At 45.7% G+C, this 24,261-nt stretch overlaps 1 protein-coding gene and 1 long non-coding RNA gene across 2 annotated transcripts in view; one reads left to right on the top strand and one right to left on the bottom strand.

Moving 5' to 3' along the window:
- Positions 1 to 24,261, top strand: part of LOC135392650 (E3 ubiquitin-protein ligase RNF220-like) — a 39,866-nt gene that overhangs the window by 260 nt on the left and 15,345 nt on the right. Inside the window, exons 2-3 of the mRNA XM_064623368.1 lie at positions 19,878 to 20,237; positions 21,620 to 21,875. Coding sequence (XP_064479438.1) covers positions 19,878 to 20,237; positions 21,620 to 21,875 — 616 coding nt within the window. The remainder of the gene's footprint in view (positions 1 to 19,877; positions 20,238 to 21,619; positions 21,876 to 24,261) is intronic.
- On the bottom strand, positions 1,470 to 14,933 carry LOC135392651 (uncharacterized). The gene is made up of 3 exons (XR_010422187.1): positions 14,895 to 14,933; positions 13,528 to 13,563; positions 1,470 to 1,494 (listed from the first exon to the last, which is right to left on the bottom strand). It is a non-coding gene; the product is annotated as an uncharacterized LOC135392651 (long non-coding RNA).

Genomic DNA, 24,261 nt, shown 5'->3' with positions numbered 1-24,261 from the left:
CACTCAAACTCCGTATCTAATCAGTGTACTCGCAACATATCGCCTCTTATCAGCTCATCGCCGTATTTAGAGGTGCCTACGAGAAAGCGCTCGTTAAAACCGAAATAACGCAAAATCCGGACTCTGCGGTAGTTCACTGTACTGGGTGCGGCAGTTGGCTTGATTAAAAAACCGCAGTGCCACACCACCAGCTTCCGGAACTTCCTTTTTTTTATCTGTTTGGTTAGTTGATTGTGGAGGCGGCTCCTCATTGGTTGCCCCTGGTTGTAACGTCATCAGTGACGCAAGTGCCTGCCGAATGGTAGCTACTGTATTAAGCCGTGTGGGTGTACTGGTATTTATAGACTGGAGAACTTTTCAGCACGTACTATAATAATGTTAAGGGTGACAATTAATTAGTTACGAATGTAAGCGACGGAGAAGTTGGACAAATTTAATGAGTCAACAGTGAAGTTTGGTTACTTATATTCTAATCGCGGACACGTAGTTTAGTGAGAAGGTCAAGTTGAAGTCTTGAAAAGGCAACTCGGAGTCTCGCAACTCGGTCTATACTGAAACCTTGTTTTCAACCTGCCACAAGATGTATAATATTGACATCGGCTTTCTTCTTCTTCTTCTTCTTGTATCGTAGATAGCGAGCGTGTATCTCGCTGAACACATACTGACATGTCATAATGACTATCACTTACGACATGTATGCTATCGTGTAGTTTAATTGTACTACACGATGTACGTAGGATTGCGCGTTTCCCGAATTTATTTACCCTCAAATTCTCAGTGCATATTACTTCGAGGGAATCCGGATTTCTGGACGTTATTTCGGACGACAAAAACAAATGACCGCGCATTCAGTCGTAATGATAATGTCACGAATTATAATTATCGTTACCGTCCCTATACAGGCCTCGGTAAACGACACGTGCATTGACGACTTAACACTGTGTCATTCGTACTTTCGATAGGCCTCGCTGATATATTCACGGAGAGAATGAAACACTGTAAATTTTTTCACACCTTTAAAGGTGTGCGCTATGCACATTCAACCTGGTTGCGTAACATTGAATCTCCAGGATGATATTTTACAAAATTCGGAAAACATTACTAAAGATCAAGTGTCAGTGCAAATCTTGCTTTCATTATGTCTTGGATATCGTAGGTACGAGCTAATGCAGATATGCATCGCTATCGATAATCGAGCACGCGCAAGTGTCTACAATACTGTTGAATAATGTTGAGATGCAAGACTGAATTTTTGGAGGACAGACAACACTCGAGTAAAGAAAATTTGTGCGAAACCGTGCTCCATTATGATGTTGCCAAAATTACACCTAAAAAGGCGTGCGCCATGCACGTTATTACACCTTTAAAGGCGTGAAAAGATTTAGAGTGAACCTTCGGAGGATGTCGATTCTGTACGTTGAGTAGTAAAACTTAGGCAACTAAACACTTACCGAGGAACATGAAGTATTATCAGCATGGCGCGCGACGCAGTACCTGCAACATAACGATAACTTATCAGGAAAACGAAGTCGAAGACGAAGTCGGCCGTCCTATTACAATTGGAGTAATGACGGGTGTTGATGACAATCACGGAAAAGCAAAATCTCAATTTTATTTTCCCTTAAACTCAAATCAAATCACCCTAACCTCTAAAAACCAGATTTTCGATAGCGAACGACGCAATTTATTATAATTAACTTAAATACACGTAGAAGCATAAAATACGGGAATGTGAGATGGAAGCACATTGTGTAGTTACATACTGTAAGAAAGTCTGAGTTTGAGCAATAAAGAACGACTGTGCCAAGCTACAGATACTTGCGCGTTATCGGATACACTCTTAAAAATGAACTTCACCGCATAGCACACTCCAAGCCAACCATCATCTCGAATGATATCGTTATCTGCCCTGATTCGTTGAAAACGGGGAGGCGCACGCCTTTTTTGTGACAATTATGAACAGCGTAAGTGTCACAAATAAGGCGTACGCCTCCCGTTTTCAACAAATCAGGGCAGATAACGATATCATCCGCGATGTTGGTTGGCTATGAGCGTGCTATGCGGTGAAGTTCATTTTTAAGAGTGTACGACTTGGAAAATTTCGTACATGTAATCTTATCTTGAACAGAACCGGATACGTCTTAGGAGAAGTGCTATTATCTATATGTATGACATAATTTTAACGCATCATGGAAATAAGACCCGAAGCTGTGTTTTCAGATAATCAGAAACCTATGACGCAAACGTCAACATTGTTCCGTACTTCCAATACGTAACGGAAGCGTTATTTAAATTATAAGATACGTTTATGATGCCACGCTAACAACATGTCGAACTGCGCCGGGTGCACGACATATTCTCCCATGGGATACCAGGCAGGGCACTGCGTCATACCTGGGCATCGCTACCGATACTGTGGCGTACATCATTACCTGTCAGCTCTATACGTATACTTCAACAAGTATGACGCGGTGAGTGTACGCCTGTGTCAGCAACTGGGCAAAGGAAGGTGTCCGCCCATTTCAGCGAACGCCGTTTCATCGAACGCCTTTTCGTCGAACGCCGTTTCATCGACGTCTGACCAAGGTTAGGTCAGGAGAGCCTTTTACGTATTTCACACGTCGCCGCAAGAAAAAGCTGCGGCTACCGATTCGATGAAACGGCGTTCAATGAATCGGCGTTCGACGAAACGTCCGTTTTCGACGAAATGGCGTTCGATGAAACGGCGTTCGACGAAATGTCACGGAACCGCAAAGGAACAGTGGCGCGCTGGCGAGGCTCGGTCATCCTAGAGTCACTATACCAACCGCTGGCGCAGAGTTGACCCAGAGTTGACCCTTACCTTGCCGCTATCTCTGCCAATGTCGTTCTCCACGCTCTTCCATCGCCTAAATATGCCCTGTGTACTACTCTACTCCATAGATTTATGAATGCGCCGTGCTCCCTTAACTAGCCGAATGTGTGGGTCTGTTGAGGGCACACAACACATCTCGCTCTCTTGCCGACGATGCATGTCGCCGACATCGAGAACATCTCCAGGCAGCATTGGCCAAACTGCAAGGCATATATACCCTTAGAAGTGACGAAAGTGCTGTGTCAGTGTGTCCATGCTCGAATGTCGAGACTGGGAGGTAGCCGGGTTCGAATCCCGGTGCCGGCTGGTGCTGTCTGGGGTTTTTCCTGGGTTCTCCTCAGACGATGTCAGACATATATGTCGGCACACTTCCCTCAGAAGTCGGTCCCGGACGGACATTCCCCCCAAGGCGTCAATCGTGACGTTGCCCACTTCCGTGAGGCCGACAACGATGAGCTCTTTCACCAGCACGACCACCACCACCACCACCACCACCACCACCACTACCACCACCAGGTTCGAATATCTCCAAATCATGCAGGCTTTTGTGCCGTTCTTTTAGATGCACCAAGCTGGTATAGACCTACTGTGACCATGAATGTGACTTCGAGGGTTCGCGTGTCCATCATTATTCTTTTTTTTTCACTCGTTATATTATTTATTTTATTTCGTCTTCATATTACAAGGACTGGAGTACACTATCCTGTTCACGCGAGGGCCAGACAGTCAATTTGATTGTCTTCTTCAAACAAACCAAACCAACATGCAGAACTGGATACCGGCCCGTAAGGCTGCACGGAGCCACCTCGCAATGTCGTGTTACATCACCGACATTATACGACAGTACAGTGATGCAGTATCAAGTAACCGATCGTTATTTATCATATTTATTTGGGCCTATCGTCACGCGAAGTAAAATTACCTACACTCTAACGGGGGAAAAAAGGGGGTACATTAGGAGCAATTACACATTCTAGTGCCTTAGATTACAATTAGTCTCCTAACAAGAAAATTTGCTCTGATTTACTCTAAGGGACTATAGTAGTTGGTGTAAATCATATATATAGTCCAAAAAGGACTAAAATCATATATTTTTTTGCTTAGAGTGTAGTATACATGCAATCCGTTCTCATTGTGAATTTTCTCTTGGGGTAGACGTTCCGAGCTTTATTTACTTCACATACTTTACTTTTCTATCCTTATCTAACCTATCTTGTACGAAGCAACACATCCTTCCGACTGGAGCGACACCACGGCCGTCCATAAAACCTGGCGCATGCGCTTTTAACATCTCCTTTTAACAACACGCCTAACTAATTAAGCGAAGAAAATAACTCCCTTTGAAAGTTGAAGTTCCGCGCACTGCACTCGGCCGCCAAGCACGGCATTACTTAGTTCCCCAAGGGTTCTTTTCGCATTGTTGGCTTCCAAGGACGGATGAACTCGTCGAGCCGGAACCTTTTATGGTCACCGATGCTGTTTACGACATCCATTTTCCCCAGGGCAAGTGCATGGTCGAGAGAAAAACTCTGGGGAACGACTCGAAACGGGACAAGTCATTAGGGGACACAGGTCATAAAAGCTACACAGACGATCCTCATTTCAGGCACAAGGTCTGCCCAGCATATGCCCGCTTGTCATCGCAGGTCGATGCTCGCTTCAGTTCACCTTACTTGCGGGGGACTTCGAGCTTCTTCGCATACGCCCTTTATGTAATTCTTATCAAAACCGGTGCACCTCGAAATAAAGTGGTCGAAATCCCCGTTGCAAAATAAACTACCGTAACTAAATGTTATCTAACTATAAAACGCACAGACGCGCGCGGGAGGCTACCAACAGCGAACTTCGACTAACCTGAACATGGAAATGCAAACACCAGAACCTGGTCTAACCTAATACTAATAAACTAACCAACATGCTGTTCCGGCGTGTCTGCCCTGCTAAGCCTATAACGGCCGCTAAAATGTGGCTTTCGTTCGTTAAAACGACTTGGACAGACATGGATAAAACCCGTGACTTTGAGCGATTAAATAGCGATGTCGTATTTTTAGACACGGCATATCATCTTAAGGAGCAACTGATTGATTTTCCTCGTTTCGAGAACGTGAATTTCAAGATCAGGGATTTCGAATCCGGGGATTTCGCAACCGGTAATTTCTAGATTCTTCCCTCTGAAACGGCGGGGATGATATTTGAATCAGTAATGGGTAAGTTACTAAAAAAATTAACGAAGTTACTGTTGCAGTTAGCCTTCAGAAGTGGTAACTGTATTAGTACTTTCTGAAATGCAATAGTTACAGCTACAGTTACAGCATAACCATATACTGTGTTATGAACATATGAATTTCCATGGGCCCTATAACAGCACGGTGTTCGTTACACACTGAGTAATATAGTTACAGTTACATTTTACGGTTACTTTAACAAAAAGTGGTAACTGGTTACAGTTAGAAGTCACTTTCATTTCATCTCATTTTAATACTTCAAAGCTGCTTTAAAAAATCACATTACACGAGGAAAGCAAAGTGGGGCAAATACAGGGAAAAAACGCGATAAAAAGTATCTAGTTACTGTAAGTAGTTACTGCTAAATGCAACTAGTTATACAGTTACAAGATACTTGTTACTTATTTACTACCCAAGACTGATGTTAATGCCAACACCAGTGTAAACAGGACGTAAGTCTTATACCCATCCATTCTATATATATAAAAAAAGTAATTTTAGTCAATTTGGGGATTAGATGAATTGCCGTAACCGGTAGTCCCTTCCCGAACTAAATGTATGCAAGTTTATGGTAAGGTTTGCCGAAGAACGCTAAAGAGCAAACATCCGAGTCAGGGCTAGCTCAAAAAGGGGAGTGAATCGCAATATATATGTGGGTCTAGAAGTTGTAATTACTCCACTATATTTACTCTTTCTTTCCTTAGATTGCAAACTCGACATTTTTAACAGACCTTTTATGTTTCACGCCTAATCGCTCTTACACTCTTAAAAAGGAACTTCACCGCATAGCACGCTCCTAGCCAACCATTATCTCGAATGATATCGCTATCTGTCCTGATTTGTTGAAGACGGGAGGCGTGCGCCTTTTCTGTGACACTTATGCTGTTCATAATTGTCACAGAAAAGGCGTACGCTCCGTGTTTTCAACAAATCAGAGCAGATAACGATATCATTCGATATAATGGTTGGCTAGGAGCGTGCTATGCGGTGGAGTTCATTATTAAGAGTGTAGCTTACGCGTCCATCGCATCAGAGAGATATCCTCGATATCGCTCATTTTGTTTTCTTCACTTCTTCCTCTTCATCTTTTTTTTTTTTTTTTTTTACCGAATACGGATCCAGGGAAATTTTGGGAATCCGGGGACCTTCGGGGAAGCATCGTGCATTTCTAAGAATGTGTCGTTACTGTAGAGATGGGTCGAATTCGGACTTTTCCGAATCCGTATCCGAATCCGTATCCGAATCCAAGGAAGGTTCTGCGAATCCACGAATCTTTCGAATGCTCTCTTAAAAAAGAGTTGATAAAGCCAGAAAACAACAACAACACTTCTATTGAAAAGTGTTTTGAAGCAGAATTGGATATCTTTATTTAATGAAAAACAAATTAAATAATATTCACTTTCAGGAGAAGACAAACCCTCGTACTTCTTTTTGAATTTAATTTATTTAACGCGTTGTTCTTCGCTTACAGGAAATACATAAGCTCTTATGGACGAAACTTCCCCACTCTCGATAACAGTGTCCTGTCTGAGATGTGTGGTGGCGCCACCCCATACTCTCGAGTCTGAATTCTTTCCATAAAACTAAGAAACAATCAAAAGTAAAACCACGTTATACTTTTAAACTTGGAATGCAAGATTTCCTGCCTGAACTCTTTCGGTCCAGAGCAATGTAAGAAATAACAGTAATGATAAAAAAAATTAAAAAAAAAACAGCCCGTCGGCCAATTAGGCTATTGGAGGACTACGAAGGCGCCAATAAATAAAAAGAAATAAACAAACGTGACTGATGGATTCGAACGATTCGATTCGACGTTTTGGGCACTATAGGATTCGAATTCGAGAATCTCGAATCCCTGCCTAGGATTCGAGGATCCGGTTGGCCCATCCCTAGTTTTTAGCACTGCGTACGCTAGGACACAATTCGGCAAATATTTTTACGACTTTTAGTCCTCGATTTTCGGAGCATATACACTCTTAAAAATGAACATCACCCCATTTAGTACGCTCCTAACCAACCGTCATCTCGAATGATATCGTTATCTGCCCTGATTTGTCGAAAACGGGGGGCGTACGCCTTTTCTGTGACAAATATGACCGGCATAAGTGTCGCAGAAAATGCGTTCAAAGAAGTTCATTTTTAAGCGTGCACGAATGATAGGGTTATCGCCTCTGATCCGAGGAGAGAGAGGGGCGTACGCCTTTTTGTTGCAATTTGTATACGTATATGGTAATTGCCACAAAAAGGCGTACGCCTCTCTCTCTCTCTCCTCGAATCAGAGGCGGTAACGCTATCATTCGCGGGAATGGTTGGCACACAGCATGCTACGCGGTGAAGTTCTGTTTTTACAGTGTATATGCGTAAGATATACGATAACAAGCTTCACTCCGAATACCCCTGGGCTATGCGTCAAAATCTTTCTTCGCTATAGTCACCGCATCTTATACTGCCCACGTTAACGACCTCGCAACACCATAATGCTAATGCGGAGGTAAAAACATCTCCGATACGTGTATATGGCGTATAGTCGTTAATCGTGTACTCATGCAAATCACGACCAATAACCACCATATAGAAAACGCGCTGCTTACAACCGGGGCAGCAAAGAAAAGCCGATGTTTGTGATAACAAGAAAACGATTAATTACGCTGCCCCCCTAGCGGAGGGAAAAATTAAGGTTTGCCAAACAGCAGGCCCCTAATGGTCGTGTCATTCTCTCCGTCCTCAATTTTACCACACACATGATTGATACAGCTTGGATTGTGCGCTTTACGTTGCCGCCATGATGGATGAATTCGGTGCGTTGATTTCTTTCGAGTGCGAAGAGCATCGAGGTGATTAGTAACGCCTATATAAACGTCACGGAAATACTGATCTACTATATACAGATCACTAAGCGACAAACCACCGCAGAGTATACGGAACGTGTAGTGCGGGAAAATTCTTTCTTCCGACATCAAACCTGTCCCTCGCTGACCATTAGTCTTTGTCACCTTCTTTATGCATTGATCCTCATGTGCTGTTCGCGTACTGGCCAGCAACGAAACAAGGCGTCGATAGAAAGCCGTGGAAAAAATCCGATTCGTACGTTGTATATATACATGACGCACACTGTGGCTTCAGTGGACACCACCTAGAGACATTTCAAGTTTGAAGGTCCCAGTTGTTCATAAAGTTCAGTGGTTTACGCTGAGGGACAAGTGACAACTTGATTATTTGATGTGATGGGATAAGGTTGTCGACAGTGCGAGCATTTTTACACGCTTCTTCTAATGGTATCTTATCGCGAAACTGTGTTTGCCTACATTTTTAAAAACGAACTTCACCGCATAGCACGCTCCTAGCCAACTATTATCTCGCATGATATCGTTATGTGCTCTGATTTGTTGAAAACGGGTGGCGTACGCCTTTTTTGTGACACTTATGCTGTTCATAATTGTCACAAAAAAGGCGTACGCCACCCGTTTTCAACAAATCAGAGCACATAACGATATCATTCGAGATAATTGTTGGCTAGGAGCGTGCTCCTAGCCAACATCCTCCCAAAAATAAATATCGAAAACGCGGAACCCTATTATTCCCATCGCTGACAAGTGCCACCACTCTTAAAAATGAACTTCACCGCATAGCACGCTCCTAGCCAACCATTATCTCGAATGATATCGTTATCCGCCCTGATTTGTTGAAAACGGTAGGCGTACGCCTTTGTTGTGACAATTATGAACAGCACAGGTGTCACAAAAAAGGCGTACGCCTCCCGTTTTCAACAAATCCGGGCAGATAATGATATCATCCGAGATCATGGTTGGCAAGGAGCGTGCTATGCGCTGAAACTCATTTTTAAGAGTGCACTTTGAGCAGCTGTACAAGGAATGTTTGCCATGTCATCTCAGTTACGCTCACCGCCCCCCCCTCCCACCCCCACCACACCGCACTATGTAGAGCAATTACCGCCTTTATGCGATCATTAAATTTGTCGAACTCTGCTCGTCATTAAGTTGTATTTGTATGCATTTCCTACACTCTTAAAAATGAACTTCACCGCATAGCACGCTCTTAGCCAACCATAATCTGGAATGATATCGTTATCTGCCCTGATTCGTTAAAAACGGGAGGCGTACGCCTTTTTTGTGACACTTATGCTGTTCATAATTGTCACAAAAAGGCATACGCCTCCCGTTTTCAACAAATCAGTGCAGCTAACTACTATATCATTCCAGATTATGGTTGGCTAAGAGCGTGCTATGCGGTGAAGTTCATTTTTAAGAGTGTAACTTGCGAAAACACCGCATTTAACGAAGACTCAGCAAGTGCCAGTGGCGTGCATCAAACCCACACCTTCCTGACTGCTGGTTAGGTGCGCTGTCCTCAACATAACACCCATACGCCTCATTGGAGACGACACGAGAGTTCAACTCTTTCATGTCATTTCAGTTTCAGTTTCCAGTCTATTTTTGCACCAAAGCACGATGCTATAAAAGGGGGAGCGGGCGCAAAGCAACAGAAGTGTGCGCTGACTGCGCCGATTTTTCGTCACATGACGTCACTTTTCGTCACTCACTGCCGTGCTTGAGATCATTGCTTGGGCGTTTGGCCTCTGCAGTTTATGTAGCTTACTAGTTAATTGATCGATTGAACCGGTGTAGGAATGGCGTATACCGGAACTTGAGTAAGACTATTTCATATGACATTCAACGATTGCATGCGGGTGTCAGGCGGTATGCAAAAGAGCTTACATTTTTTAACCCCGCACATACTTTCCTGTGATGTGGGAATTTTCTTCGGCAGTCGAATGTGAAATCGTGAAATCCCGTTCGTGTGTTGTGTATTTAGGGTTCTGCGCTGTTGGTTTGTATTTTGGAGCGGATGTGATGGTTTGTATTTTCATGGAATCGGTGTTTTTCGGGGATTTTTCTGGCGCGTACATGGGTTACCCTGCAGTTGTCGGCGAATATAAATCGTGACGTAATTTCAAAACTGTGTACCTCAGCGCAACCTTAAATCCAGAAACCAATACGAAATTAGCCCCTGTGAGACATCACAAAAGGAACACTTTATTGCTCTACAGCGAAGTGGTGATACATAATCATCAAAGCAGAACTCTTTTTTTTTTCGTTAAATTTAACGTGTGGAGCGATTAATCCCCCTAATCTTTCCCCTGCCATTCATTTGTATCCGGTGTTTATTGGTTAAAACGGAATAATGAAAATATTTACCGGGATATGTTTTCGGTGTTTTTCGGTTAAAACCGAAAACGCGGGACGCTAGTTACGTGGCTGAACGTCCACTCGTACGCTACTCTGTGTACGCATTAACGTATGCTCCTATTATTAAATATAATTATTAGTATTCAAATTAATATGGCTTCAGCGTGAACTTGGTAGGCACGAATACCTGAGCCAATAGGAAGTTTAAGAATAACGTATACCCAAGCGCTTCGGAGACTAAAAAGTAAAAGATCGTTAAGACAATGTTTTGCACAATGTGCCGTGACGATCCCTTATTTCCTTTCGGTCCCCAAAAGCGCTCGGGTGCCAGACTCTTAAAATTAAGTAACGAAGTACGCTTAGTAAGGACATTCTGACCATTCAACTCCCGCAATGCTGGGAAGCAACAGCTGCGCAGTTTATCTTCGAACACCTTGAGCCCCGTCCTTCCGTTAGGAAACGGGCAAATGTCGCGCCAATAATTATCCTTACTTACACTTCTCTTTCGCGTATATACACACACCAATTCCAACAGCCGCCTCACATCTTAACAAGAACGCATTCGATACCGCCAAGATCAACACGTCCGCTCAAACATATAAACCCTGGCTGTCGTTTCAACCCAAGAGAGCATAAACATGGCACCCAAATGTTTCCCAACGGATGGGCCTCGGGCGATATATAACCTATCCCGTAGAACGCTAAGCTCCGATAAGCCGAAGGGGTCCGCAAACGCTTTTTGGGTGCGCTCTGGCATTAAAGCATTGTGTCCCCCTCTCTCTGTGTGTCCTGCCGACGACTTTTTTCGTTTCTTTCTTAATTCTTTCAACTTCTGTTTTCCTTTTTTTTTCTTCTCCTCCCGGGTATCATCCTCTTTAAGATGTAACTAACCGTTCCTGTTCAAAGTAATGTCAGAAATAAGTTTTTTTTTTCTTTTTTTCTTTTATGTATGTATGTTATGAAGGTCCTTTCCGGAGATTTCGGCCGGGGTGGCACTACTGGACAAAGTGGTTAATTTGTGTTTGTAGTGACTGTACTGGGTATATAGGCGAGGGGAGGATTAAATTTGAATACGGGTTCCCGGATACGAGGCGGAGTGAGGGGCGAAGAACAAATCTTGGCCGTAAATTACTTTAAACCGGAACTTTTTTTTTTTTAAATCTACAGATGTCGCCGTGATTTCTTTCGACGTTTCAAGCACTTCGATACAATTCTCGGTAAATTATTATTTATGCTTGGTTGGTTGGGTTGGCTGAGAAATAACAAAACAGAAGACCCAACCCTATACACTCTAAGAGAGAGAAAAAAAAAAGAGTAAAATGTGGAGTAACGCACCTTCTAGACCCCTAGACTGCAATTACTCCCCACTTTAGTCCCCTAACCCCGACCTTTACTCCCCAGGACTGCAAATGGTCGCTGAACTTCGCAAATGGTCTTCCGAGGTGCAACAGTCTACGGAAATATGTGCTCTTGGTCCGTTTGATGGCATAATAGGCTGCATAACTCAGCCAACTTAGCAATTTTCCGCCAACACAGAGTAAGAAACAGCGCTTCTTTCTTCGCAAACTGTGCCCTATATAAGGCGCAAGATTTTATATCACTCGATATATCACGGTTGACGGTTTGATTTAAAGTATTTTCATGCATGCGCACGAATTATGTACCTGGGACTCTTAGAACAGAGCGTGAAATGCAGTCTCCACTCTGTGACATTCATTTACTCCCGTACATTTACTCCCGAAAGAGACTATTTTTTCTGGCAATGCATTTAATCCCCAAAATGAGTGAAACTACTACTTTTTTTTTCTTAGAGTGTGCGCGTTCGGCAGGCTAACCATGTCAGACGCTTGGGATGACGAAATGGCGCTCCTGTCTAGAAAGACGAGGATGCTGATGACGGAAATTAAGAGAGCCAGACTCAGCTTCGAGGTAGACAGCCGTCTCCAAGCATTTTCTTGATGTCGAGATGGCACGATATTTATAGTTCGAATTTCGACAGGTTCCTGTCGTGGTTTTCACTCATATTCAACCGTTTCGCATAATGCTCTAGCAATTTGACGTTTCTGGCAAAACAGGCTGTGAACCCCTTTATAGTTTTCACAGCGCCGGAACACAGTAAAATAAAACGGATAACGTAGGAACACATTCATGGTCACAGTAAATCCACTAACTCGGTGTCCGTAAAAAAAAAAAAAAAAAAAACACAAGAAAGCCTTCAGGACTATACGGGATATGTTCGACCGCAGGCAGGGATGCAGGACCGCCGTGAGGTCAGGTCTGCCGTTGGGTCAAGGATGCCCGGAGATGTTGTCGATTTTTATGATATCGTTGCCAAGACAACAAGACATGTCCCGTGATCTCAACAGGCGCACACATTCAGCCATTTTGGGGAATCCGCCTTCCTATAAGTCTACGTAGTAAAGTAAAGAAAAGTTAATACTTGGGCGGTTTGGTAACTCATATGTAAAAACGGCACTGGGAATGTTATCGATTTTAAATATTAGAACATTTAAGCGATGGAACAGCGTGGTGAACGGCCTCGAAAGAGATGGCGGTAAGGCTCAACTCTGGGTCAACCCGGAAGGAGGACCACACCGGGCCAGCGAGTTCCTTACCCACACTCTTAAAAATGAAGTTCACCGCATAGCACGCTCCTAGCCAACCATCATCTCGAATGATATCGTTATCTGCCCCGATTTGTTAAAAACGGGAGACGTACGCCTTTTTTGTGACACTTACGCTGTTCATAATTGTCACAAAAATGGCGTACGTCTCCCGCTTTCAACAAATCAGGACCGATAACGATATCATTCGAGATGATAGTTGGCTTGGAGCGTGCTATGCGGTGAAGTTCATTTTTAAGAGTGCAGAGGGTGACACAAATGCTGGCTTAGCGACGGTCCTGTCACTAACGTTGTCCTTGTGGATTTACGCATTTTATTCGTCTGGGGCATTGCAATCCGTCAGGGGAGCTCGATGGCCTTGGGGAGCAGGTGAAGGCAAAGCCAGCGACGTAGCCTTGTCGATGTCTCTAACCTATACCGATTATCATTGGCGATTTGGGGATTCCGATGGAAGCGTATAATAATCTAGTCTTTTTGCTGGGGAAAGGTGGCAATGATAATACAGGCAGACAAACCTTACTTGTAACATCACGGCGCCATTATACTAATGATAATCCGCAGCGTTATATCACGAGATAACTATGATTATGAGCCACAGTGGAGAGGGGTGTTTGTACCTGCTGTGGGAGTCCTCGGATGAGTCCCGACGCTTTCTGTAAAAGACCGTTTTAATCGATAAGTTATCGGTCTTATCAGTGCAAGAAACACTGCCCATGTACATTCATACTAAGAGACAAGCATAACTTTCTCAGCGAGCGAACGCGCCATATAATACGGAACGGTATTTTCAGAATCTAATTTTAAAAACCAGAACACGACATACACTGGGGAAAGAAAGGGAGGTTGTTAAAAAAGTAAAAACAAAGAGAGAACAAATATGCGTAAAAAGAAAACTCGTCCCGTTCGACCCCCTTTCGAAATACCCCGACAGGACCAATAAATTTGTGGCTTGCTCATAAAGCTGCATTCCTCCGCCAGGGGAGCCTGTGTGCCCTTTTATAAAAGCATTACTGGTTCTTCCGCTGCCGGGAATTGACACCTTGCCCGGGTTTTACATTTTTTGTTCTTTTTTTACTGCTGCCCCCGTTAGGTGGTTGAATTAATGGTTTCATCAATTAACCGGATCGAACAAAAAGCTACGAAAGGTAACGTAGATTGAATGTAAAAAGATAACATACCAAAGCGAAACTCCGTCTCCCGAAGCATTTATAAAAACGTGACGCGACCAAGAAGTTGAATATTATAGCAGTCCCTGTGTAAGTGGAACGTTGCCCTGACGCCTCGCACGCTTCCCTATGCACTGACAAGAGTATCGCCATAATGACGAACAGCACTTATAGATACGGCGCGAACACTGATAGAAACACGTCGTCGGGTCCCATTATCTTGCCTCTGTAGGTGTCCCCGATAGCGACAGGACACAGTTATCAGCGCGCACAAATCAACCTGTCATCGTTGTTGACAACGGCCTCTCATTTAATAGCGTAGATAGTGGGATACAGCCAATCAGCGTCGTACATGAATCGTTCCCACGGTAACTATCCTGTCCTGACGACTTTCTATCTGTGCGGCATATACTATGCTGCCGGAGACGACGCCAGATTACACCGCACGTGCAATTCTTCCCTCCAACCTTTTTACGACAGAGCAGACACCCGCTGGCAAAGACAAAACATACAAAGAACCCTCAATGCAGCGACGCGTGCGAAAATTCAACTCTTCTCGCAGAAAAAAGACGTCCCATCCACCTATCCTGTTCCGCGGAACGTAGCTACACACACACACATCTCAATACACGCGACGCAAGGCTCACTTTTTAACATCACTTACACCCACTTTATTTTTTATCCCTTTTTACCTCTTCCTTTTTTCTCCCCTCTGTTCTCAACTGGTGCAAAAAGCCTTGTCAATCTGTCGTCAGAAACGCGAACCGCACCATCCCTCACTGCCGCGCTCGCAATTTAGCGCGCGCGCGCGTACTCACATGAGGATGACATCGGCGTAGCTGCCTTTCCGCCTCGCCTGCCCCACCCACCCCGCGGCAAGTTCGTACAAAGCCTCCGGACGACAGCAACCATGCATGGTCCCGAAGTCTCGGAAGCTCCTGTCTCCTGCTCCCGTGCATCGCGCGCGGAAAATGTGCCGTCCCGCATCTGCAGGCGCGCGCGGTATGTGGAGCTCTCTGGCAGAGGAGGAATCCTTTTTTTTTTCGTTTTTTTTTTCCTCTCCGGATTTCTTTGTTTCGTGTGTATGTGACGGGGATGAGATGGGTCGATGAGTTTTATAGAAATTGAGAATCTGGCGCTGAGAGCGATACAAGAGAGGGAATCGGTTTGGATGAGTTGAGACAAGACGGGTCGAAGGGAAGGCGAAGATCTCTATACCAGAAAGAAACCTTCCGATTTCCGACGAATATTTCTAATTTAATCGGTGTGTATTAGACGTTACGTTTGAACAGCGCTAGAATAATACACGATAGCAAAGCACTACTTAACATGAACGCACGAATGCTATCGATACGGTCAAACCTCGTTATAACGAAGTCAACAGGACCAGGAAAAATTCGATATAAGCGACAATTCGATAAAAGCGGACGTACTACAAAATCTGTGACAATGGTCTCGGACACCTTATAAGGCGTTCAGCCAGACACGAAATACATGGTGGGGAGTGGGGGGGTGGGGTGAGCAACATCGCAGCGCGCATTTTATTTTACATGGACACAGAGAGAGAAATGTAAGGTGGATTTGCCGTACGTGCTTTCAACGGCTCGCCCGTCGTACTAAGTGGAGTCGACTTCGAATAATCGGGTTCGAAACGTATGCACTTCGGTTGGTGCACCGTGGGACCTCGAATACAATCAAGATTCGCAAAGAGAGAGAGAGAAAAAGAAAAAAGGAGCGACTTCGTTATAACGAGGGTTTGGTGTACGGATTTCAGAAGCTTTGTAACTTTAAGCCACGTGTTTGCTACGCGGATTACGTAGGTGGAAAGAACATCATCGCGATTTGTGCAGACGGGATGCATATAGCGTTTATGAAAATTGGGGAATACAGGAAATTCTTCTCCCGAATGGGATAAATGGAGAGATACAAAGGTACCGAAGTCGCGGAAAAGGAGTGTTAGCTTTTTTGCCCATTTCAAGTCCGCGAGAAGAGGGATGACAAGAGGGGTGAGGGGAGGAGGATAAAGGGACGGTGGGCATATGGGTGAAGGAAAGAGCTCCGATATTTTGTCGCTCCGGGAGGTGCGGGTGCGATGAGCTTATATTGATTGGCCGTGATTGATCGGAAGTTGTGTGTACAGGTTGGGCGGCAATGGATGAAAGAGGTTGGTTGCCTGGAGGTTGCGGAAAATTGGCTTCTTCCGTGAGGTGCGGGAACGCGAAAGGTAAAAAGGACAGAGTCGGAGTTGCGAAGAACTGTTGTAAAAGTCCTTGTTTTTTGTTTTTTTTTAACTCTCTCTCTCTCTCTCCTGCGCCATACTCCCTTCCACAGCACATTATCTAGAGAAATCCTTTCCCTTGGACAAAACAGAACTACTTCGTGTCGCATATACGTTCTGAGCTCTAATGACCATCGACATCGATCTGGTAGGAAACCGAGTACTTCGGAACATCTTGTGCACAGAAACGCGGGCCGATCGTTTCACGCGCACAAATCACATTTCGCTCACACATCACACACAAACACCGAACCGACGCATCTTTTCCTCATTCCCTTATTCGCCTTTGTCGAAATTCCGTCAAAAAAAAAAAAAAAAAAAAAAAAAACAGAAGGAACGGACCGCAACCATGGAGCCATAAAGATCACACCAAGAACCGCCATCGGAAAAGTGAAATATTATTCACAATCATCGCCATTGCTCCTTCTGCTCCGGCGCGTAAAATGCGTATCGATCCGTCCCTTTAACTGCTGACCCTCTGCTGCCCTTCCGCTGTGTGTTAGCGCGCGGACGGACCGCGGCGCCGCGGGAGGCCGTCCGCGCGGCCCAACCCATTTTGCCGCGGCTGCATTGATTGCGTCGGCCGGTGCTGCGGTCTGCCCGGCATGACGCCCACTTCGTGACCCATCAGTGCCCCGCGATTGAAGACTGGGGGGGGGGACGTCGCGCGCTGGACAATAAGTCCTCGGATAAAAGGGTTACGGCTCTGGAGTCACTGATGCGAGCCGGCCAGTGGGGATAATTACGCCTTTTTGTTCCGCGTGCTTTGAGAAGGGGGGCGTCGGAATCGGCAAGCGGGACAAAAGTACGTTTCATTCAATTAATTAAAGTCGCACTGGCTGCGCGTGAGTCCAGTATTGAAAACGGTGAAGTGCTCCGAGTGTCTCGTTTAAATTGGTGGGGACGGCGTCATCAATTTAACTTAAGTGGGGAAAGAAAAAAATAAATAATGGGGACGTTAAAAATGTTTTCGCGAGATCTACTTAAGTTGATGTACTTTATTTATTTATTTATTGATGCCGTTAAGCTTTTTAATAATTTAGAATATCGAATAATAATAATTTTAATAATTGACTGTTCTCTTCCGCTCATGTTACCGGGGATGGGCTTTCTAAGCTAGATACAGGGATTTTCCAAGCACCCCCTAACAGCCCTCACCCCCCCCCCCCCAAAAAAAAAAAAAGATCGCGTAAAACCCCTCTAAAATACCGCCCCAAAAGGCCCAAAAACGCCACAAAAGTAGCAGATGTCACACAATCCCTATAAAACACCTCCCCGCCGACCCCGAAGTGAAAATCTTGGGAATATCCCTGGCTACAGAATTCAGGTAATGTGGAAACATTTGAGTCAAGTATGATAAAAGTATCAACCAGATGAAATGCAGTCCACTGTATGAAAGCTTGTATGCTAACAAAGAGTATAGTATCAGTGTTCTCATCTTTTTATCACTAAGACATATTTATACGTCCGTGTTTTAAATGAAAAATTCTTCCTGGAAACGCCAATCTCTTAAAACGGCCACAAGAGCCTAAAATCAGCAAAATAACCGAGGGATCTCGCCAGAGCGAGCTACTGTCAGATGTCCGTGTCCACGTTGTCGCCTACGGTACGCTCACACGTCACAGAAGATGCATCCTGGCATCTTTTAGATCGTGGCCATTGCCACATTTCACTGACGATCGATAACCTATAGACGTAACTTCCACCCACCCGTCCACTCCACCTCCGTATACTCTCCCACATCACCTTCGTTGCGTCAACGTCACCATCCTTCCCCTCATATAGTACGCATCATCCGACAGAAACCCTCGCTCCCTTTTTTTCCCTTTTTTTTTTCGCGCATTAAAAACGTGTCACATCATCCACTCCCCTTTCGTTGTACGTATAAAGATGGAACCGTGGCGGAAGTGACGCGCACCGGAAACGAGAGATTTAAAGCGGCGTCCACAAAAGGAAGCTATCTAAAGCTCATCATCGGCCAAAACTCCACAAAGGGTAAACGCACGAGAAAATAACAAATGGTGCCTTCCCGTATCTGCGCCAAATTGTCTCCTCCGTTTTTTGATCTTATCCGCCGGGCGCGACCCCGCCTCGGAAAGGGGTGACCTCCGTCTTGCGGATCCCTCTGTGTCCCGTCCTCGGATTGAATTAATGAAACGATGGCCCCATTTGTCAGTGGGAAACGTTAGGCTCGGTTTGCACTCATCTCAAAGAAAGGATGGAAGAAAAAGGGATGAATTCGTGAGGATGAGTATTGAGGAAAGGGAGCTGTTTGTGGTGCTCCGTATATGATGCATCGTTGCCTTGCAGTGGGCATCGTTGGTCTTACGTGATGTGGGCGATAGTTTTTGAAACGCGTCTGACAGACGTCATGGAGCATAATAGAGTAACGCCGTGTGAATGTGATTTAAATGCTTTATATCCAACAGGCCGTCTCTTATAGGTGTCACCACTGATGAGCCATGAGAACACCAATCCATTTCGCACACTGATAAGTTTAAATATTTGAAAGACAATGATTTGAATGGCGCTCCCTCAGCACAGACAAAAATAAATAAAAAAATAAGTGGTAAATTTGGGAACAATTACAGCTCCCAAGTCCTCCATAGATTGCAACTGCTCTCCTTTTTAGTTCCAAGACCCTGATATTTACTCCCCATACAGCAAATAGTCTTTCGTGTACTTAGTTCCGAAAGGGACTAATGGTCGTGGCAAAGCATATATAGTCCACAAGTAGGACTAGAATTACTCAGTTTCGCCTTAGAGCGAGAGGATACGACTCCGATGGCATGGCGGAGGTATAATACAAGGTGTCTACACAGTACATATATGTACACGCGTGGTGCATAGCAAGTTTGAATATTTCACACTTTGACAAGACATGGACGGGATTTAACCAACATGGTCTTGGTAACGATGTTTGATTGCTAACAAACAACTTTATTTGGAAATGATGAATGGAGAGCTTCATCGCCAGGGACGATACTCTACCCCATTGCTGGTGGTGACGTGGAGAATGAAATAATGAGCCCCTTCACAATAAGGGTCGAAGTCCTATTGTGTCCAAAAAGGTCTAAAGAGCTTTGAGGACAGAGCGTTGGTGGGCTGGATGTGGCCAGGGACGAGATTTCGCCAGGGAACGAGATCGCCAGGGAACGAGAGATTTAAAGCGGCGTCCACAAAAGGAAGCTATCTAAAGCTCATCATCGGCCAAAACTCCACAAAGGGACAGAGCGTTGGTGGGCTGGATGTGGCCAGGGACCAAGCAGAGACCAGGGGGGGGGGGGCGAGAGTTCAGCTGATTAAGAGACCCGCTTCGGGAAGGTTGGTAGTGTGGGTGCATTTGATTGCTGATAAGAATATCGCCATCACAAATTTAGCTATTAGTCCGATTGTAACGGCTCAGGATCACTAGGCTGCCATTGACCTGGGCGTATGTCGTAGGAGCAGGAACTCCTACTTAGGCATCTAGTACCTCATTTTTCTCAGCACCAACCAGCGACCTATTCCTCTCTCTTTCCAGACCCCATCCTCCGGCGGCGACGCGTCGCCTGGCAGCGGCAGCTTCCTCATGTCCGACGGCAAGAGTCCTTCACCCCCTCCTCAACAGAACGACGCTCGGTCGTCACCCATGCACAGTTTCGGAGGAGGCTCACCCCTACTTCACGGCAAGCCCCTGCCCCCGGCTTGCTTTCCCTTATCCCTCCTTTACGGGCAACCCAGTTCCTACCTGTTCGTCGGCTCAACGCCCCTCGTACCTCTCCCGCCGCCGCCGCCAGTGCCGCCGCCGGCTCCGGGACCGCCGCACGATCTCCACACCCGAGGTCTCCTCTTCCCACCGCTGCACGGATCGTTTGCGCCTCCTTTCGATCCGTTGTCCAAGGTAGGCGCATGTGTGCTCTGTCTCTGTCCAGATTGCTTCCCGTCCACATGGGTCTCCAGGGGCAGTTTGTTATAGCGACGCCGGACGTGAGCGTAACGTTTTCTTTGTTTAAACGTCTCGCGGGTGGTATTATCCCGCCGGGGTCCGACACGTCGTTTAGAATCTGGGCAGGCGATTGTGTAAGGTTCAGGAGATACGGGGTAAATATGAGGTGACATTATGAGAATTTAATGCGACCCGGTTTTAATTCGTTTTGCCGAAGGGCTATATTGTGTTGACCGGGTTTTTGCGGGAAAATAGGTACACATGAAAGGGAAGAAGAGGGAAAATGGGCTTATTTATTTTTCGCGGCAAAACTTCGGGAACTACTGCATGTATGGAGTTACCTTACACTGGGTCTGTAGAATGAAGTGCATGCACTGGTGCACACGATAGGTGATTCAGGATTTGGTGTGCCACGGCGAGCTATATGCGAAGTTCAGAAGTTGGAAGTTCATATTCGGGAACTTCTTTTATTACTATTGCAAGGACGAGCTGACGACTACTTTTGAGTTGTAGAGGGGCATCCGGTTCGGTGTAGAGGGTTAACAGCTTTATGCTTCCTTAACAGGTGCCGTTGGGCTAAACGGTGAACGCCCATGTACTTAGCTGGTAAGGCTAAAAGAGGTACACGCGGATAAACGAGTATAACGCGATTAAGAGCACGGTGGAAAGTTAGTGCGATTAAGAGAGTCATGTGCTAACGTGAGCGATGCCCAAGAGTGACGTCATTTTGAATAGCCTGGCCGATCAGGATGTAATGAGGCAGACCGTCCAGGAGGTCTACATGTTCGGGTTCATATACGGCTCGGGTAAATAGGAATTCTTAGAACAGGGAGCGCAATTCTAGCGTACCCAATAAACGGTGCGTACGACGGACGCAAACGAAGGCAACGCGAGCGAGTTTGAGAATAGCATACCGCAACCCAAAACGCTATTACTGTGCGATCCCAGCACATATGAAGCGGTAGCCACAGCATTCATTAGATGCGTGTAATTGATTTAATCCGAAACATCGTTATTGCGTTTATGTTATACCAACTAAACGATGCGTGTTTCTTTCACTGCTTTTCCGTGACTTTACCTGGTGACATCTAGCGCTGCGTGAGGTCGACTTTGGGGTGGAGTTCGGGTAAAATAGCGTGCGCCCCCAAAACCCACAACAGGGATATTGGGTTCTGGGCATACGCAGTGCCCAATTTCATTAGGACCTTATAGCGTTTAGGTACTCCGTTCTAAAGCTCTTTAATGAACGGCAAATTCCTTACCACTGCACGAAGAGATTAAAAGATGCTGATTTGCCCGTTGGTACCACCCGTGTTCTCCCCGTTATCCCATCGCAGTTCAGCGATGAGGCTAAGCCCCTGCCGCTGTGCCTGCTGCAGGAGCGTATGGCTGCCTCTTGCCTAGAGCTGGCCGTGGGACGCAGCGCATTCGGTCGCCGAGCCGCTGCACTGGAGGCGGCCCTGCAGAGTGCTTCCAGGCCCTACGAGCAGGCGAGCAAGTGGCGCTGCGACGATCCGGCCTTGCTCAAGCTACAGTCGCAGCCGGCTTTCCCAGAGTCGCCAAAGTGTTCCGAAGCTAGTCCTTGCAGCGATGGTGAGTATATACGTATCTCACCTTACATGCAGTGATAATATTTTCCAAATATATATAGGGCGTAAAAGCTATTCTGTCGGCGGTGATGCGTCTGTAACGTGTGATGTAGCCGGAAGGCTTATAAGAGAGGCGTCACTCGCAACCTCGAAGTATCGTCACGAACGGCTGTTTGCATGGATGATCGATATGATGAGGACGACACAGGTTTGAGGATCTGGGCGGGTGTAGGGTAATATTTTTCGGAAGGCTATATGAGATTAGGGAGAGACGGGAAAGCTTCCAAAACGATGAAAGTTGAAAGTCACAGAAAAGGTTAGCCAGCTGTAGGAGTCGAACCCACATCTTCTGGATTACCGGTCATGGGCTCTACCAGTTGAGCTAAGCTAACACGCCTTCCCAGCCACTTCCAGGGTGCGTCATCTGAAGGGACAAACCAGCCACTCTCTCTCACTCATCCTCCTTTCGCTCTTACATTTTTACTTACTCATACACACATTCATACGACGGCATCGAAGGCAAGCGGCAAAAGTTGAACATGAGACAAGTGATGTTCTGAGGCTGGAACAACATACAACATACGTTCAACGAATTCAAGAACTCGCAGACGACGGCGGTTCGTCTCCATGGCTACGACCGCTGAAAGCACGTTCGTGATTGGCTACTGCAGTTGAAAACACGATCCTGATTGGCTGACTGTTAGTTGTTACGTCACGTCGACGCGTAGGCCTCACATACGTGAGGCCGACAACGGCAAGCCCTATCACCACCACCACCACCACCACCACCACCGACGCGTAGGCAGGCTTTCTCTATCTAGGTGGTGCTGACCAACGTCGACAGTCGTGTAGGTCCGTCCGTAACAGTTTTTGGGGAGAGAGAGAGAGGAGGAGGAGGAGGAGGAGGAGGAGGAGGAAGAGGTTACAATGACAACGAATCGAGTGCGTGCGCCCGAAGATTAGGAGCGGAACATAGGACAAAGCTCAAAGATTTTATGTTAATAAATAATCTGCCGCGATAAAAAATATATAAATAATAATAATTAATAAAATTGCCACGGCAGGCAATTTTAATAAATCGGTTCATTTATTATTTCCACGAAATGCGTTACAGGTACCGTAAAACAGGAGACATACAGGTTGCGTAGTCGGCGAAGTTTAACGTCCTGTTGCTTGTAAAACTCTGCACAACAAGTTATACATGTGATCAGGAAACGCTAAATACTTTCAATTTGTGAGTAAAATTGCGGTAAAACGGCCCGGGGTGACGTCTGGTGCGAAATAATCCCCAATTCGTCAAGCAACAGTGATCCATGTTCCCGACTGGCTCGTTGCTCGTGATGACTACGTAGCCGACGCGTAGCCAACTTCTTTTGTTTTAAACACAGCGTTATGCGCACGCAGTGTAATTTTGCCGCCGTACCTGACGAGCATTTCGCAATTGGTGGTGACTTCGACACAATGTTGTCCGTAATTTTTATTTTCTAAAAAAATATGAGCCCAATTGTGACGTAAGATTACTGATAAATTTTCCGAAATAGCAGCTTCACTGCTTTACAGCCTCGACAATCCAGGAAACTGATTTTTTTTGCGAGTTTATAACTTGCGGAAAATAATTATCTGCGCTCCGTAAACAGTATACTACCGTGATCACGCCCTGCATTATAAGCGACTTTAAAAAAAAATGATAAACTTTTAAGAACTCGATTCTGAAAACGCTCTCGAAGAAAAAAAGCCGACGGCATCTCAAAAGCGTCTCGCGTTTCCCGCAACCTGACGACCACTCCAGCCTCAAAAACCTTTAGACAACAAAGCGGAAACAATCAGTGCCGACATCCACCATTTCAACCAATAAAACTCCTCTTCCATTCGTCACCAAATCCTCGCACAACACATGTGCGGGCATCCAATTTCACCCCGGAAAACAAAAGAAAGAAAACAAAAATCCTCACTTATTCCACCTCAGACCTCAAAGGCCTCATCGGTACTCAGATCACGACACGCAAAATGTCACCCCTGCCATACGTCATCCGATAAACCACAGTAACCCCCCACCCCACCCAACCCACACGACGACGTTAACGCCGCCTGGCGTTCACCTCGCGCGAACAAACTGGAACGTCACGTCCCTCTTAAAGCATCTTTGCGCCAGCTGCGAGTCGAATGGCAAAGAAAAATGTCCGTCCGAATTATCGATTGAGGGCTGGGGGGGTAATCGGCTGTTCATATGAGTCCTCGTCCATCTCGCCCTTCGGACATCCGAGCTTCGCGACGCAATCAGGAGAGACGGACGTTTATTTGAACTCGCTATGGGACACCTGGCTTTGTTTTTGCCCCGATGCTTTTCATCGCGTACATTCGCATTGTGTCTCTCCTCTTGGCTGTTCCTA

This window comes from Ornithodoros turicata, chromosome 4, assembly GCF_037126465.1.
Source record: "Ornithodoros turicata isolate Travis chromosome 4, ASM3712646v1, whole genome shotgun sequence".
NCBI lineage: Eukaryota > Metazoa > Arthropoda > Arachnida > Ixodida > Argasidae > Ornithodoros > Ornithodoros turicata.
The sequence above is the reverse complement of the archived record's forward strand: the minus strand, read 5'-3'. Positions and strand labels throughout refer to the sequence as shown.